At 39.4% G+C, this 18,130-nt stretch overlaps 1 protein-coding gene across 3 annotated transcripts in view; it reads right to left on the bottom strand.

The window, feature by feature from the left end:
- Positions 1-18,130, bottom strand: part of TACC2 (transforming acidic coiled-coil containing protein 2) — a 206,969-nt gene that overhangs the window by 52,954 nt on the left and 135,885 nt on the right. For all 3 annotated transcript variants that reach the window (XM_089510070.1, XM_089510071.1, XM_089510072.1), the window contains 2 exons: positions 9,991-10,139; positions 575-1,889 (listed from right to left, as the gene is read on the bottom strand). In XM_089510070.1, the coding sequence (XP_089366196.1) occupies positions 575-1,889; positions 9,991-10,139 (1,464 nt within the window). The remainder of the gene's footprint in view (positions 1-574; positions 1,890-9,990; positions 10,140-18,130) is intronic.

The raw sequence follows: 18,130 nt of genomic DNA, 5'->3' as shown, positions 1-18,130 counted from the left end.
ACTGAATCAATTAGCTGAATCACATATACTAGCTCATACTGGCTACAAAATAGCATGTTTTATTTATTTATTTATTTTAAAAAACAAGGTTTTTACTCATTATAATTGCTATACATTTTGTCAGTGGGATTTCTCAAGTACCAAAATTATTATTTAAAAATAATTTTAAAAGATTCCTTTTTAAATGGAGGATTAGGGTGCTACTCGCCATTCATCTAACTTCTGCAAAACTTTTAAAATTATCACTTGAAGTAGACAGAGGATGCCTAAACAGCTAACCTCTGACATGAAAGAAACATATTACACTTGTCTAAGTTGAAGCCTACTTTCTAAATGGTGAAAAAGGAGTGGTTGAGTTGCTAGGTTGGTTCTCAAAGCCAAAAAAGAGGTTAGAAAAAGAAGAAGAGAAGAAACATGATGCTCTCAACTCCCCAGTAATTTCTGAAAAAGCAAACATTGAAACAATGTTGTATCCTATTGTAATGTAACAGTGTGTCTACCTAAATGTAAAAATATGCAACCACTTATTACAGCAGGGGAAAATGTGCACAAATTTTTCTGCATGTTAACTTACGTCTTTAGTGGTGTCTTCTTCTTTTTTGCAGGTTTGCTAAGGCCATCTCCTTCTGTTCCATTGATTTCATTGGCATTAGCTGGTATTTCAAAAGAGGCTGGGGATTTGGTGGGAGAACTGGCTACCTTTGAGGAAGGCTTGAAAGGGTCAATTGAGTCCTCACACATGTCTGGATCGAAAGTGTAGGCTGCTGTCGTTTGCTGAGGCAGTTTAGGAGAATCTTGCATTTTGCAAGTGGAAGAAAATGGGTTGAAGTTGGGGTCATCCCATTTGTCAATATCAAATGTATAAGAGCCTTTGGGAACAGGGATCTCATTTGAGTCAGAAGGGGTCTTGGTGGGGGTGGGGGGAACACTGTCAAGCTTCTCCCCAGTCTTTTTAGTCTTTGGCCTCCTGAGTGGCATTTTGGCACCAGGCTTTTTGCCCACTTTTTTGGGCAGAGGGGGGCTTTCTTGCTGCTCTCCGCCACTTCCTTTTTCCTCAGAATAATCAAATTCCAGCCTCACAGCTTTTACTGGAGGATCTTCAGGTCCCCCAGTGTCCGAAGGTGTTACCTCCACGGCTTCTGGTGCCGTTGTAAGAGGGAGAACTTTCTTGCTGGCCGGGGGAGAGTTCTGCACCTTCTTATTTCCAGCAACAGACGTGCTTATCTCTTCAAAGCTATTTGGGTCAAATGGATCGTCTGCTGTTGATAGAGTAGGAGTCTCCTGTTGTTCAATGGCACTTTGGGAAGGCTCAGTGCATTCACTTTCATTGGGTTCCAACCTCTCTTCAGACACTTTTCCTTCACTCTCGGCAGCAGAATCTTGCTTGATGTCAGATGGTTCTGGCTCTTTGACTGGTGGAACTTCCAGAGACTTTTTTGCCAACTGTTTTTTCTTCAAGGAAGCTGGCCTTGGTTTCTTTGTGCGCTTAAGAGTGCTAGAGGCACTACTTGAACCAGTACTGAATGTTTCTGTTGCTGAACCTCCTGTTTCATTATTACCAAGAAAAGATGTTCCATCAAAATCACCAGCTTGCAAGCTAAGGGATCGAGACAAAGTAGACCTGGAAATAGGAACAGAATCTGTGGATTTTCTTCTAACATGTGACTTGGTGTCACGATTTCTTGTGTCCACAGAACCAGGATCTATGGCTTGCAAAGAATCTACCACCTCAATGCTATCAAAGTCTAAGTTGTAAGTCCCACTGCTTGCAATGGGCTTGTCCTCATCAAAAACAGTAGAAAATGAGTGGGAAGGAGGCTGGAATGGAGTTTCTTCAACTGATTCACTATGTGGAACATCAGCTATCAATACTGTATCACAACAAAATCCTGTGAAATCAAGAAAGAGAGTGATCAGTTAGGAATGCTCAAGTTAAAATAAACAGAAGGAGAAAAAACAAATTAAGCAGACATGCAGCATTATCTGAAATGGCAGAAAATAAATGTCATCCTCTTTTAAAATGGATGGTTCCTTTGTGAACTTTAAAAATGTCAATATAATATTTTTCACTGTGTTCCTCTCCCTTTTTGTGTGAACATTAAAAATTATTCTGGGTCAAAATAGAAAGCAGAAAAACACAGTCTAATAACAATTATTTTGTTAAAAAAATAATAAAAGGAAATAAGAGTAAAATAAATTATTAGGAATCTTAGAAATAGAATTACAAAGAATGAAATATACTCTAAGCAGATTTCAGTTAAAGGCTTTTTGGAACAAATTTACATGGCAAAAAATATGAAAATGGTTTGTTATCTTCTAGGAAGCCACAAGTCATTAGTAGACATGCAGAATGATCTCAAATGGTAGAAATTATTTTTAAAAATGTGCCCTTGTTTTTTTAAAATGCTATGGTCATGAACTAAACCTCAGAATCTAGGAAACAGGGATAATATGTTCAGTTCCAAACTCTATACATGCATACATGTATAACTTTTTTACAATTGAATTCTAGGATTGGTTTCAGACAGCTTTAGTAATCTTTAAGGAGTCTTTTAAAACATGTTTTTATTTTTGTATTGTTTTAATTGATTTTTATTCATCTATCACTTAAGGAGCCCTTGTGGCCTGGAAGGTGATATGATACAGAAATATTGTTTATAATTTATAAATAAATAAAGCTCCGAGAAGAGGGAGTTGTCAATATATTTTCCCACACTCTCCCCACCAAGGGAGATAGTATTTACCTCCCACTCCAGCCTCATTTTCCAGTTGTGAAGAGAGAAAAGAGCAGGGGGCCTTGTTGGGATCACTGCCTCTCAGACTCTGTCTTGGTCACCTCAGTTAGGACTCAAGAAATGTGTCTGAGCAGGACTGGGTATGGCCCCTTAAAGAGCTTTTCTTGGCCTGGCAGTGCCACCAGGCCTCATCTGACGTAGCACAAAGGCAGTACTCCAACAGAAGAGCTTGCGCACCTGAACAAAGGAGATCCTGATTTTGGATTTACGACAAGGCCCCAACCCCATTAACCCAGGCTTGCATAGGAAATGTATCATTAACATGGTATATAATATTATAGATATGGTTATGAAATATCCATATATGCCCTTCCTTGAACTTGTTCACGTTCTCTTTTAATGCTTCATTAAATGAGACCGGGTTAAATGAGGCTCAAACCAGCCTGGAGCTTAAAATATGAGCAAGTCAGCATTTCACAAAGACATACATTTCATACGTTCTTATTTTCATTTCCCAACAATTAACATTCTGATCCTTTCTTTTGCTTGGTGTGGGAAGCAGATGCTCTCAAGAAGCAAATGAGAATTATTAAAAACTCAGTGCTTATAATGGTAATTAATTTTTCCACAATATATAAATTTCCACATATTATTTCATAATTGTCTTGATGTTTGAAGGTGTACTAGTCTACCTTATGCTGGAGAAAATACCTTCTGCTAGGGCAAAGGCAGTACTTTTGTGGGAGAGACAGAGAGAATGTAAAGGGCCTGCCTGTTCCCTACAGTAAGATATTTCCCCATAAAACATAAGATATTTATCCCCATAATACACTAAAGATAGAACTATGCAGCATGGAAATAACACAGCAGTTACTGAATTAAGTTACTCAGAACAACTGTATGATACTTGTCCTCAAAGAAACCCTGGACAATAGTGTGGCCTAAGAATAATCCTGCCAAACAGATTAGATAAAGAGATAGCAGTTTGCTCAAAGATATCTAGTATGCAATCACATGAGCAACTGAGGGTGGGTTTCTGACTTCTCTGCCCATTCATTAATCATACTGATTAATTTGGATGGTCACCATTATCTCTTGCACACTCATACATTGTACTTTGCCACCCTTAGGCAGAAACAATTACATTTTTATTTTACCACCAAGCTGGAAATAAGGTATACATGATGAAGACTGAAACTGAAAACAATTTACATCATTATTACTAGCTGTCAGCATTCATCTTCCAGTGAATGAGATGTCTTAGCCTTTTTTTCTCCTGACAATTATTTTACTCTGCATGTGGTCTAATACAATCCCATGTAAGGGCCAAGACAAGAGTGTTTTCACAGTCGATTTCAATATTCCAACAAGAAATTGGGCTTGCCTGACCATAATTGCAGATTAAACTGGCGGGCTGATTTGTTTACATGGGAAGGATTATAAATTAAAACATTTTGAAGAGTTAATAATATATTTTAATGCCACACAAATAAAAGAAAGGACACACTCCTATAGCTAACTGCCTGCTAAACTTCTTTCTAAATTATTTTAGCATTCATAGTACTTGGCAGTTTCACACATGTGTTTTATATACTAACTGCTCCTTTTCTGAAAGTAAGCTGTCCAATTAACTAGCATATAAATCAACAAACATCTAAAACACATGTTACTGAATGTAAACACATGTTTCAGAAGTAGATTGGAGGTATGCTTTAATGTGTGGTGGGAAGCAGCACACCTACCAAATGTCTTTATTGTATTTTGCATGTATGTATGTCTTTCAAGTCACATATCAATTTACGATGACCCCATTAATTTTATAGGGTTTTCTATAACCACCCTTTAAATCTGGAACTTTGGCTCTTTAGATATTTCAAGGAATTTCAAGCATTTTCAGGACTGCAGCAGTAAACTGAGGCATAAATCACCCCTCACAGATTACACATACCCAGCACCATCATAGTACTTATAAGCCTTTGTCACAAACGATGTTATTTGTATGTATGCATATATGCTTAGAAATGTGCAAAAATGCATTTTACATCATGCCTAGTTTGGCCTTCAAACCTCACTAGAACAGAGGGCAGTAAGTGTGAAGCTTCAGATGATTTGGGCCTAGAGCTCCAGTCAACATCACCAATGACATATTATGAAAGCTGTAGTCTAAAAACAACTAGATAGCCCCAGTTGCACACACCTGCACTAGAGAGAACCTAAATGTTTAGCTCCTGCTCCCTTTCCCTATACTTCTACCTTCTGGAACCTAACCAAATGCCAGCCTGGTTTGGGTGAAACCTGCTTCTGGCTTTGAAACCTGCTTTGAATGCTGCTTCTGAAAGCTCAGATTCCCAGATCTCTCTGAACCTGACCCCTTCTTTCTGGCCTTCAGGGCAGCAGGAGAAACCTCACGGCGAGAGCTGTGCCTTGAAAATAATATCCTTTTGTTATCGTGTGCTACAAGTTGCTCCAAAGAGGTTATTGTAGATCCTTGGGAGTGGAGTGCATGACCACTTCTTACTCTTTTCGTCCTTTCAAAATTTCACACCAGAGCTCAATGGGAAGGGGCAGTCATTATTCAACAAGTTACGACTGTTTTGTGCACATTTGGGAACAGGCCAGAAAGGAGGGCAATAGGCAACTGCTCCCACTATAAAAAAAGGAAGGAGTCTTGTGACTTATTTATTTCTTTATTTCAGCATAAGCTGTCACGGACTCCTGCCAACTATGAATAAATCACTTAAAGGTGCCAAAGTGTCACAAGACTTCTTCCTTCTTCTTATACTGATACAGACTAACATAACTATCTAATTTGAAAATCTCCTCATTGTGTATTTCAACTCAGATATTGAGAATACTTAGTCAAGGTCTATAAATATCTGTGCTGGGCATCCTATGAGGCACAGAGTCAATAATGAATCTTTGAAGTAGCTCAGGGGAAATCATAACACATTTGATTGGAATGTTTAGGAAAAGACTTACCAAGTAGATAAAATAGAGCTAATTTCAACCTTTAAAAAAGACCTAATCCTTATGTGCATAACATTTTAGAATTTGGGTGGGTAATGTCCTGCTTTTCAAAAGATGTCAAAATTTCCTGTGCATGAAAAGCTTGTACATTATAAAGGATGTTTACAGACAACACCTCTCCCAGATATGCTATTTTCCCATGGTTTAAATGAAATGTTTGGGTTTTCATTGTGTTGGTTGTCACAACATGCTAACCATCTATGTGCCATGCTCACTTTTCAGATCAAACTTTTTTGTGTGTGAACACATACATACATAGAGGGGGAGGTGAGAATTCAGCATTTTTATTCCTGTCTTGGGGGATATAACATCTGTACAGTGCAATCCAATATTGTGAAAGATTTTGCTGTAAGTAGATACCAAATTCTGGGTAAAGAAAAATGGGCCTAGCTAGACAAGAAATGAGACAGCTATCAGCTGAATTTTTCATGTATGGTGTGTGTACCATAGTTCAACTTACTTTAAACACAAAGAAAACCAAATACTAACAATATTAAAAAAAACCTTGATGGAACGGTGTTTTCCACTCTTAGTTGTGTTTGGATTTACTCTGGTTCCATAGTTACTCTTGCCAGCTCAGTAACCCAATGAGCACAGTCAAGCTCCTCTTAAGAAGACACCGTACTATATGGATGCAGTGCCTAAATTTAAACTGACAATAACGTGTAACATTATTAGTTTCAACAGTATGCACTAATAGGTTCAATGTGGTTCACTTCCTAGTAAGCATGCAGTGATTTGCAGCCATGCAACACAACCTTATAAACGCTTGTTGAGAAGTAACATCTCTGATAGTGTATGTCCCAATCTGCAGACTTAGTGGCTCTCTAGACTACCCCTACTGGCCAGATTGGGGCCGCAGCAACCCCACGCTGTGACCCTGATCCGGCCTCTAGAGAGTGCAAAAAGAAGCCGCAAAAAGCAGCTCCTTTTTGCAAACTCCAAGGGGTGCCATAGCCGTGGCAGTGTGGGTTTATGACACCCCTTTAGTGCTGCACCATGTGGATGCAACGCCAGAGGTGCGTCATGATGGCAAGCACCATATGGATCAGCGCACATCAAAATGGCACCATAGGGGCTGAGTTAGGGCATCCAGCATGAGGATAGGCCCTTGGTTTGCAGTCATAAATACACCCATGTAGAAGTACATTGAATCAACTTTTAAAGGACATACTTCAAAGTAGACATGCTTTCATCACCCCAAGCTAGTAAGTCCAAAACATTATAACCTTTCTTCAGGAGAGTCCCTTCATTGTTTTTGTTTCTGCATTTTTTCAGCTCAGCAGTATCCTTTATAGTATGAGAGAACAGAGTGAGTGACAGGTTACTAGAGGCAGGGGGCTGCAATGGGCCAGAAGGTTACACCTGCCCCATTTTCAGGTGACCTGCACCCTGTCATTTCCATAAATCTGAAAACGATCTTCCAATAATTTATGCTTGCAATTTTGGGCTATTTCAGGTCTCTCCCTCCTTGTGTAATATTGGAGATAACACCTCCCCCCGCTTCTGATCTTTTTGTTTGGTTTGGTTTTTTGATCTTTTTGTTTGGGGTGACAAACACTATTTATTCAGCTTATTTAGAACAGTAGATGTTTGTTAGCAGATCACTACAAACCCTATTCTGCCTCATACCTTATCAAAATTAATTTATCTCCTTGGAGTCAGAAATGCTTGGAGAAACTTCCAATGAAGATAATGAGGAGATTCTCATGTAAGGGTTTTTCTAAATAGCAGCTTTCTCAGTGACAGAAGTTTCTTAATAAGAGTTACCTATTAACAAGGAGATTTGTCATCACTAGTTTGTACCACAGATTCTGTGACATAGTAATAATTTTGTCAGTCCATTCAGACATCACCATGGATCAGTGGATCAAACACGTGCACATCCAAACCCTTGGAAATGGATTAGTTCTTCCAAAAAGCAAATTTTATCCTGAACTTATTCAATTTCTTTACATAGAATATGCCTGTTATGGACCTTTTATTTTCCAGTAGGCTTATTAGTAAAAAGAATACCTCACCTCTGCAATTCTGTAGCTAATTTACTTAACTAAATTAGAGGAACTAATTGTGTATTTTGGGTACAATGCATTCAAGGCTTGGAAAACTCACTCTTTATAAGGGACAACATCATGACATTACTGTAAAAGTCCTGCTACATCTATTAATATGATGAAAAAAAATCAGCTAGTCCCAGGAAGACAATGCATCTTTGTAGCTGCAGAAAGCTTCTTTAGATCCTGCCCTTTTGACATCCAAAATGAGTCAGAAATGAAAGGAATGTTGCCCTTTCACTTCAAAGCAGTCTTGACAAAGGGATTTCACTACACTTGACATTTAATTACAGGGGCCGGACTTTTGTACTTACATTAAAAAAACATATATGTTCTGCACTCAACAGCCCCTCAAAGATAGTATTTACACTTAAATGACATATTTTGATACTACACTCTGTAATGCCTTCTTGTATCAACCTTGTCCTAAAATGTCTTCAATATGTGTTTCCAAATACAGTTGGCCCTCTATACCCACAGATTCTTTATTGACAGATTCAACCATCCGTGGCTTGAAATATATATATTCCATAAAGCAAACCTTGATTTTGCCATTTGCTATAAGGGACACTATTTTATTGTGCCATTGTACATTTAGACTGTGCATATGATACTGTAATTTAAAAGTATAATTTTAATTTTGCTAGTTGTTGATGTCACAATTATATGGAAAATACAATTTATGAGTAACATTAGTACAAAAACCATTACTGAGGATTTTCTATGGTGTGGGCAGGGAGGAGGTCAATGGGGCGTGACATTTTAGGGATGCCACTGACTGGTAGCTATCTAATGGTCAGTATGCAATACAGCAATGCAGAGACCCTACAAATAGGCTGAGGAGAAGGTAAATGGTAATGGACAAAACAAGTAGAAGCATCCAGTTCAAGATCTTTGGAACTGACGCCCAGTTATCATCTTGTCTGAGTAGCATTTCATGTGTGTATTATTGTCTTCTGATCTTTCTGTACATCACATCTAGTCTTTATGAATAAGTACATATGGGCGGGATACAAACCGCCGCTTTGCGGCGCTTCCCCGCTGCCGCCGTTTGCTCCGCACGGGAGCTGCAGCAGCCAAACTGCGCGGTTCCCACGCAGAGCAAAAAAGAAGCTCCATTTCGGAGCTTCTTTTTGCGGCGCCTCTATGAGGTCGCGAGGCGCCGCTGGCGCATTCGCGACGTCATAGGCGCCGTGACACGTCTGGACGCTATGCGTCCAGTACGTAAAGATGGCGGCGCCCATGTGGAAGGGGCGCCGCCATCTTGTACGTATAGGATACGTACTAGGGTTAGGGGGGTGCGGAAGCACCGCCCCTTCCTAACCCTAGTACATATCCTATACGTACTATATGGCGGTTTGTATCCCGCCATAGTAATTGTGGAATCAATTGTCCTATGCTTGCAATTACATACTATATTGTGTTCTGCATATCTTTTTTGTGACACCAACAAAAAGTCACTTTTGATGTTTCTATAGTTATGATTATTATACAGTGACCTTTTGTGGTATACTTTACAAACAATATATATACTTATATTATACAGTGCTACCTCGGGTTACGAAATTAATTCGTTCCGCGGCGCCGTTCGTAACCCGATACATTTCGCAACCCGAAAAGGCTTTCCGTTAGCGCTGGAAAGCCGCTAGCCGCGCTTCACATTTGAATTTCGCGCCGAAACGCGCCGAAATGATTTTCGTAACCCGAAAAATCTTTCGTTACCCGGAACAGTTTTTTCCAATCTAACTTTTTCGTACCCCGGAAATTTCGTAACGCGATCAATTCGTATCCCGGGGTACCATTGTATTCTTCTATCTACTGGAGGAATAGTCTGTTAGAAGGTTGAGTGCTGGAGTTTCCCCTATATAGAACAGAGGTTATAACAACTTCCCTGAAACAAGAAGAATACCAACGTAAGTAGTTATAGGAACTCTATGACAGATAACAAGGCCTGTGTCAGACAATCATCTCACAGCCATTCTCCAAGATCTCTGTCAATCTCCCGAACCTTACCTACAGATACCATTTACAGAAGAAAGGCTTTCTAAAAGCAAATCACATGTTCTACTGGTGTGGGTCCAATCACTACCTTGTCTGCAATGAGCACTAAAGAAATAAAAATGAATATCCAATGTCCTCCTCCATTTGTACTTCAGAAACCCATCAGTGATTACCTATGTCATCTGATGGAAGTTGAGCTTGTACTTCCTGTTCCTCTGTGTCAAATGCTGCAACTTCAGGTGGTGGCAGGGGTAGCGGTGGTGCAGCCTTCACGGGAGTGGTAGATTCTGGTGTTTCAAATGCTTCTTCAGAGTCTGAACTCCTGAGCACATACATAAACACACACAAAAGAAAAGTGAGGGAGAGTGTCATATTAACAAACAACTTTCACAATCAAAAGAGATAAACAGTTTGCTATGCATATAAAATACAGAGCTTTTCTATTTGAGGAGGCCAGAATACCTCTGCATTTCTTGGACAGGTTGTGTTTAACAAACTGAAACAGAAAATAAAAACGCTACAGCTATACAGAATGCAAGTGAAGCAAACCATATGCCTTGAAAACTTTAGCTGGTCAAATGTCAGCTTTTCCTTCTGGTCTTTTGACAAAAAGAAATTTAATGGTGTGACACTTTCCTGAATGACAGGACTGACTTGCCTATTTCCAGTGATTCGCTGCATGGCTCGGAGACTGTAGTCTCCACTGTTTCTCACACCTGGCCACTTCCAATGTGCCCACTGCATGGGGGACAAAATTTGCCATGAGATGAAAGCCATTTCCTCTTGAGGAAGCAGTCAGTAAGCCTATCTGATGCAGTAGATAAGATGAAGGGATTCCCTGGCTTTGCCAGACTCAGAAAAGAATGTGTCTTTTTACAAATATTAAATTGTCTCCTAAGCAATGAAGTGCAATTGCTGGATTTGTATTCTTACTGCCATTCACTTAAAAACATCTTCTATGAGAAAAAGGTGTGTGGGCTGTTGGTGAAAAGCCCCCAGTGTTGCTCCTGACAGCTCAAGTGGTTTGATGGACTGGACTCCATTTTTTATATATCTGCAGAATGCCAATGAGGTTTTTAGTCTTCCTGCTTATATTATTATCTGCTTACATGCAGCTGTTATAGTATGGAACCTGCCATTCTCTCCAGAAATTATTTGTTCTGGAGAACTTACCGTATGTAAAATTATAAGATTTCTAGTAAATGCTGTTCCTGTTCTAATCCCCCCCCCTTTTTTTGGGGGGGGGGAATAAAAGCTTGCTGTAAATAAAGTTACCTCAAGCCTAGGGAAAACACACACACACACACACACACACACACACACACAACATATGCTTTTATTTGAAATGCTTTCATTGCCCATGATTGTTTCCCATAACATGTCCTCTGTTTCCAGGTCAATCCAGGTTTGTGCAGCATACAAAGCAGAGGCTGCAGCTTTCAATGTTATTATTCTTTCTAACCTGTGCCTAGCTCCTCTCTGCAACCCCCTCTCACATCCCAGTACATTACTCTGAATCATGGTAAACAAAGAGCTTGTATAAAAGAAAAATAAAGTCAAGGCACTGAACAAAGAACTCTTGCCAGGGCACTTGGACTTTTTGAAATATCCTGTGTGAAAACTATGTTGATTATGACTTCACTCACACACACACACCCTCATGCTTAGATCAGGAAAAAGAAAATAAACATACGAATTGCTGTCTTCAGAAATAACAATTTTATGTTGAAAATTAAAGCACAGTTTATCCCACTTCATAAAATGCATCCTTTGTTTGGACCACTTGACATATTGTTTTGTTTCCAACATATGGTGACCCTTAAGTGAACCTATCATGGAATTTTCTTGGCAAGATTTGTTCAGAGGTAGTTTGCCATTGCCTTCTCCTGAGGCTGAGAGCATGTGACTTGCCCAAGGTCACCCAGTGGGTTTCACGGCTGAGCAAGGAGTCAGAGCCTGGTCTCCAGAGTCGTAGTCTAGCATTCAAACCACTATGCCACATTGTTCCAGGAGTAAACACTTGTCCTAAAATCTGGTTTAAATACCAGTGACATGGGAATCCAAACTGGCATGCTTATCTTTCATTAGTAATTATGTTTTATATATGTTTTCTATCATGGATTATAAAATAATATTGTTATTTTGTAAGCTAAGATTTTACCTGAACCTTGTTTTAAATTATTATAAGCCACCCTGAATCCCATCTCAGGAAGAAAGCAAAGTATAATGCAATATGTCAATAAATAAAATTAATATAGGTATACCTGTGGCATGTATTAGATGTGTTACTTCAAAAATTTCCAAGTTTCTAAACGTTTGAGAATTCTTATCCCCTAAAGCAGGGATAACCTCATTTTAGAGGCAATCTTATGAAGAGAGAAGGTGAAGCTATTGCCTCAGATGTCAAAATGCCCCATGAGGCACAAATCTACCAGAAAAAAGATGGTGAGAGTTGGACTGTGAAGAAAGCAGATAGAAAGAACATAAACTCATGTGAAATGTGGTCCTGGAGAAGAGTGCTGAGAATACCATGGGCATCCAGAAAATCAAACAAATGAGTACTAGAGCAGACCAGGTCAGAGGTCACACTAGAAGACAAGATGACCAAATTGAAGCTGACATACTTTGGTCGTATCATGAGAAGATATGTCTTACTGGAAAAGACAATAATGCTAAGAAAGGTGTAGGGTAGTAGAATGAAAGAAAAGTCACATATAGATGTATATATTCAATCAAGTAGACCATGGTCCTGAGCCGAGCAGTTGAGGACAGGAGGACTTGGAGGTGTCTCACTGAGTTGAAGTTGACTCAAGGTCAACTAACAACCACAACCACCATCAAATCCCTAGAAATTAAACAGGCACTGCATAAGAACATTAGTGAGTAATATGATGACGGAGAAGCACTTGTACTACAAGTAGCATATTTATAACAGGTTTTTTTTTGAAAATATATTTTAAATATTATTTAAAATATTTGAATGTAGCCCTTCATCAAAATTCATTCTTCAGTGATTTACAATATAAACCCACACTAGAAATGAGCCACAAATAAATAATCCAGATGAACATTTTTAAAAGAAGTACTTAAAGTGCCTCAGTAAATTTAAAAGGTGGTGGTGGAGGGGTATTTTATTTTTTGCCTGGCACCTTAAAGATAACAATGTTGGCCCCAAGGGTAACTCTCTGCAGATAAAATTCCACAAATGGCACATCATGGCCCTGTCCCAAGTTGCTATCAACTTCAACTCTAATCCTGAAGAATGTGGGCAAGTGTGATAGAAAATAACCACAAAATTCAGGGACATTAACTATGGAAACAAATATACTTTCAGATATCTAGTTTCAGCTCTACTCAGAAACTTAAAAGGAAAACTTCAGCACTTTAAAATAGGCAGTAAGCAAACACACTGCCAGTGAAGTTGTTTTATAACTGATTAAATCTTATTTGTAGAAGCTTTCTCATTTAATGTCCTGTGTGAACTTTTTTTCCTAAACTAATTGGACCTTGGAAACAATGATTCCACTTTAAAATTGCCATGGTTCATCCTATGGAATCCTGGGATTTTCAATTTTATGAGGGGTGTTTAGAATTCTTATCCCAAGAGATCTAGTGCCTCATCAAACTACAAGCCCTAGAATTCTATAGAACACAGCCATGGTAGTTAAAAATACAATACTAGTGCTATAATTGTGTAGTGTGAAAAGGCCCCAGGAGCAGTTGCAACTGGCAAATCTGTCATGGTTTGGAAAAGGTTGTTTGTTCCAAAAATTCTGACTCCTAGTGACAGATCTGGATGCTGGAAAAACCCAAGTTACAAAACCTCTCTTTCAGATGAAGTTTGAAGCCTGCTCCAAAACAGATAGTATGCAGACATAGGACATGGGACAGCTTTCATAGCTGACATGTGGAACATTCAGAAGATTTAAAATGATGGTGGGAGATAAGTTCTAAAGGAAGAGATCCCATATCCTTCCATTTTAAGTTATGTTCCAAGATTTATGCATATTAAGCAATATTATTTCATCATGTTGTGCTAGCAATGCCCTAACACACACACAAACACTTGTGTGAATAGTTTTTTGTGGGTTTTTCAGGCTATGTGGCCATGTTCTAGAAGAGTTTCTTCCTGATGTTTCACCAGCACCTGTGGCTGGCATCTTCAGAGAATGTTTGCCTGGAAAAAGTGGGTGTATGTATACTGTGGCAAGCATTCTCTGAAGATGCCAGCCACAGATGCTGGTGAAACATCAGGAAGAAACTCTTCTAGAACATGGCCACATAGCCTGAAAAACCTACAAAAAACTATGGATGTTGGCCATGAAAGCATTCGACTTCACTTGTGTGCATGTGCGTGCATGCGTGTGTGATTGAGAGAGAGAACGGATTGAGAGAGAGAACAGGGGAGCACTGGTTCTTAAAATATATCTGTTTACAGGAATGAAAATTAGACTCTTCTAAAAATTAAAGTGAGCACGGAAGATTTATTAACATAATACTTCTATTTCCCCTGCTTCCCATATCTTTATCTTTACAACCAAATGCTTTACATCATCTGTATGTATTGCCAAATTGGACTGATTTGGATCTTAGCCCCTTCATCCCACATTCTCTCAAGGGAGAGATCATGAACAGACCTCAAATTTACAAGCTTCCTCTGCTCTAACGCCATTCAAACTTTTCCCACAGTCAGAAAATATGAATGCCCCACTAACAGTTCACATTTTTGGATATCTGAACACAGGATTATTTTGACTACTGAAGATTTAACACATGCTCTATCCTTACCTCTCCTTGGAAAACAAATGGCTGAGGAAAAAAGATCCATCTAGGCTGTATGAGATGATATGGCTTACTCACAGTAAAGTTTCAGGGGTGGTCCGTGTCATCTTTCTTCCTGAGGCAAGACAAGACTCTGCATGCCATGTACAGGAGCAAATTGGAATTTTACTTCAACACTGGTGATGAGTAAGTGTCCTTCACTTCTTCTAAGAGGAGCTAGCTTGGACGGGCTGTGTAAAATACCCCACTCTGTTTGCTGGTAGCTGTCCATGACCTCCATATCACTAGTGTGATGAATCCCCTCTTTTATTCCAGACCTTAAAGCAGCTATCTAAGGTGCTGAGCACTATGCCCAGTACCTTGGATAGCTCCTTTAAAAGTCTAGAATAAACAGCAAAGGGGATTTTCTACAGCCCTGACATCGAAGCCTCCATCATACTGTATTCAAACAATGAGAAATGGCCAAGGATGCTACTGCTGCCCATATGCCACTTGCCAGCTGCCCTGATCTGTCTAATGGTAGAGACAGCTATGTAAGCAATAAACCTAGAATATGAATTTGAAGGGCTCCAAGCACTTGCAAGCACTATGCAGATTTTCAGTATGGTTATTTCCCATGAGGGAAGAAATCATTTTTTCAAAATCTTTTTTTTCATTTGAATAATCTTAGATTTTAAAACTCTGGAAATTAATGTGAGGGAGCAGAAAGCAAGGAGTTGTCCAAGTTAAATATGGATGTTCAGGGGGTAGCAACCAAAATTCCAGAAAGGTCTGGAAGCTATGCCCTATGAGGAAAGTGAGGGGACTGGTTATATTTAGCCTGGAGAAGAGAAAGTAAAGAGGTGACATGATAACCATGGTTAAATATTTGAAAGGATGTCATATTGAATATGGAGCAACCTCGTTTTCTGTTGCTCCAAAGACTAGAACATGGAGCATTGGATTCAAACTACAGGAAAAGAGATTACACCTAAACATTAGGAAGAGCTTCCTGATGCTAAGAGGTGTTTGAAGTGGAACAGCTCTGCCTTGGAGAGTGATGGAGTCTCCTCCTTTGGGGATTTTTAAACAGAGGCTAGATGGCCATCTGATGGGAGTGCTTTGTGCATTCTTCCATCACTGGGAGTTGGACCTGTGGTCTTTCCCAACTTTACATTTCAATGCAAAATGAAAGATAACTTTGGCCTGGTACAGATGGGTGCGATAGGGTGCCCTCGTCATGTGCGAGGGGCAGCACTTCTAGACGTCCCTTGTCCCTCACACGTGACGAGGGTGTCAAAATGGCGGTGCCCTGTACAGATGGGTGCCTCCATCATTACATGATGGATGCCTAGTGTCTGCACGTCTCAACGCCACTGTGATAATGGCGCCGCAAGAAGAACCTGCTTTTTGTGGGTTCTTTTTGGTCTGCGGGGAAGTCCCGCAGTCTGGAGGCTGCGGCTTCCCCGTGGACCAAAGCTGGGTGCCAGGAGACCGTCCTTTTTGGATGGTCTGTCCCGTGCCTTTGTTTCCTGAATTCCCAGTTCCCACTGCCTTGGCCCTGTGCTGAGTAATCTGATACTTCTCCTCTCATCCACCAAAGGAACCATGTGTCTTTAACAGTATTTTGAGTAAGTGAAAGCTTTTTCTCTGAAGCAATGATGAGCAACTGCTAGGGGCCTGAGGGAACCAAGAGGGCTACACGCTCTGCATTTATGATCTCTTAATTTAGTTTACAAAAGTTAGTGTGGTGTAGTGATTTGAGCGTTGAACTATGACTCTGAGGACCAGGGTTCAAATCCCCATTTGGCCATGGAAACCCATTGGGTGACCTTGGGTAAGCCATAGCCTCAGAAGGAGGTAAGGACAAACTCCTTCTGAACAAATCTTGCCAAGATATCCTTGTGATAGAATCACCTTAGAGTTGCCATAAGTCAGAAATGACGTGAAGGCACACAACAACAACAATTTGATTTACGAAAAAAATGCTCCTTAACATCCCCCAAAGGCTTTCAGACCATTTTTGGCTGAAAATAAATCCTCTCCAAAAATGTGTGGTGTGTGGGGTCACTTAGGGCCAGAAAAATGGCCTGGGGAGTTGCATGTCGATCACAAGCCACTTTTCCCCCACTTCAGGGATGGAGAAAGGCAATTGATTCTGTAGGCCTTGAGGTGAAACCTGATAACACCAGACTACAAACCATCTCTTCCAGTTTGCAGTCTCCATTTTGGGACTCTAACTACAGACTCCATGGCTTTAACATCTAGTCAGGATGATTTCTGATTTTTTTTCTATTGTCCACTAATCCAGCCTTGTAATGAAACACTTTAAAGAACTCTATTTTTTTATTTGTACTCAAGATCTACACATCTAATAATTTTTCTTAATTCCTATATTGAAACTTCTCCATTTCTCTCTCACACAGCTATTGTACAACTAGTAAAAGTATCAGCCCTTTAATTGCAAGAGACATAGTTATTCTTTGTCTCAGAAGTAATTACTGGCTTACCAGACGCCTGTCCTAGGTTTTTTCCATTGTACACTCAGTTTGTGGAACATTATAATTATTGCCAATACCCTATTGAGCCTATTAATCTGTTGAAACACACAGAACCCTGTGCTCATGCACCAGAGGACCTAATTGTATGGTGCTTTGGGCCACTGAAGTCAATAAAAATTAGGTCATTGACTCAAGTGGTCAGGATAGCAGCCTCTTCAAAAACAAAGCAGCATGCAGCAGAAAGAGTAGGTAAATGAGAAATCAGGCTACATTGCTGAAACTTACTTTGAAGAATAATGTTAACTTCATAATAAAAAAGTGCATTAATAAAATGTTTCCCAAAGTACTTTAAAGTGCCTTATCGGGAAGCTATGCCCTCAATTCTTCTCATCTAATCATTTTTATTTCATTTTAAAATATTAAGGTCAGGAATATTAGCATGAGCACTGAGAAATTAATGCAAGCATTTTAGTACCCTGCTAAAGCTGAATGAATTAAGCCAGGCAATATAGAACAGAAAGCCTCTTAGAGCATGACACATAAGATATTCTTCCAGTTTTCAAAAATACTGTCACAACCACCTCCTACACTTTTTATGCAAAAAAGGGGGAGGTGGCAACATCCTGATATGCAAAAATTGGATCCATCTCTCTGTCATGAAGTAGGTTGCTCCAAGTATCAATTTGTTCTTTAAATAGTTTTAGGAAGTCAATGTTTTCAGGTAGACATGAATACTTTAAGAATGTTTTTTTATATATTTTAGAGGCTGGTGGTGCCAAACTTTTCATGTTGGGGGTCACAACCATATATATAAACTATATGGTAGAGCGTAACACAAAAGAGAGGAACAATGCAGTGCTTAAACAATTATAGTCTTAGTTCTTGCTACTATACCATCACAGCATTGCTTTAAAAAAGTAAACCAATGCTTACCCACACTCTTTTCACACCCTGTTTTTTTTAATGAGAACAAGGCAAGAAAGTATTAGTCCTCATTTTGAAAATCATTTCTCTCAAGGTAATGCTGAATTTCATAAAGTACAGTTTTAAT

Source organism: Sceloporus occidentalis, unplaced genomic scaffold (genome assembly GCF_023333645.1).
Source record: "Sceloporus occidentalis isolate IW3139 unplaced genomic scaffold, rSceOcc1.0.p SCAF_2, whole genome shotgun sequence".
NCBI lineage: Eukaryota > Metazoa > Chordata > Lepidosauria > Squamata > Phrynosomatidae > Sceloporus > Sceloporus occidentalis.
This window is presented reverse-complemented; position numbering and strand designations above follow the sequence as displayed.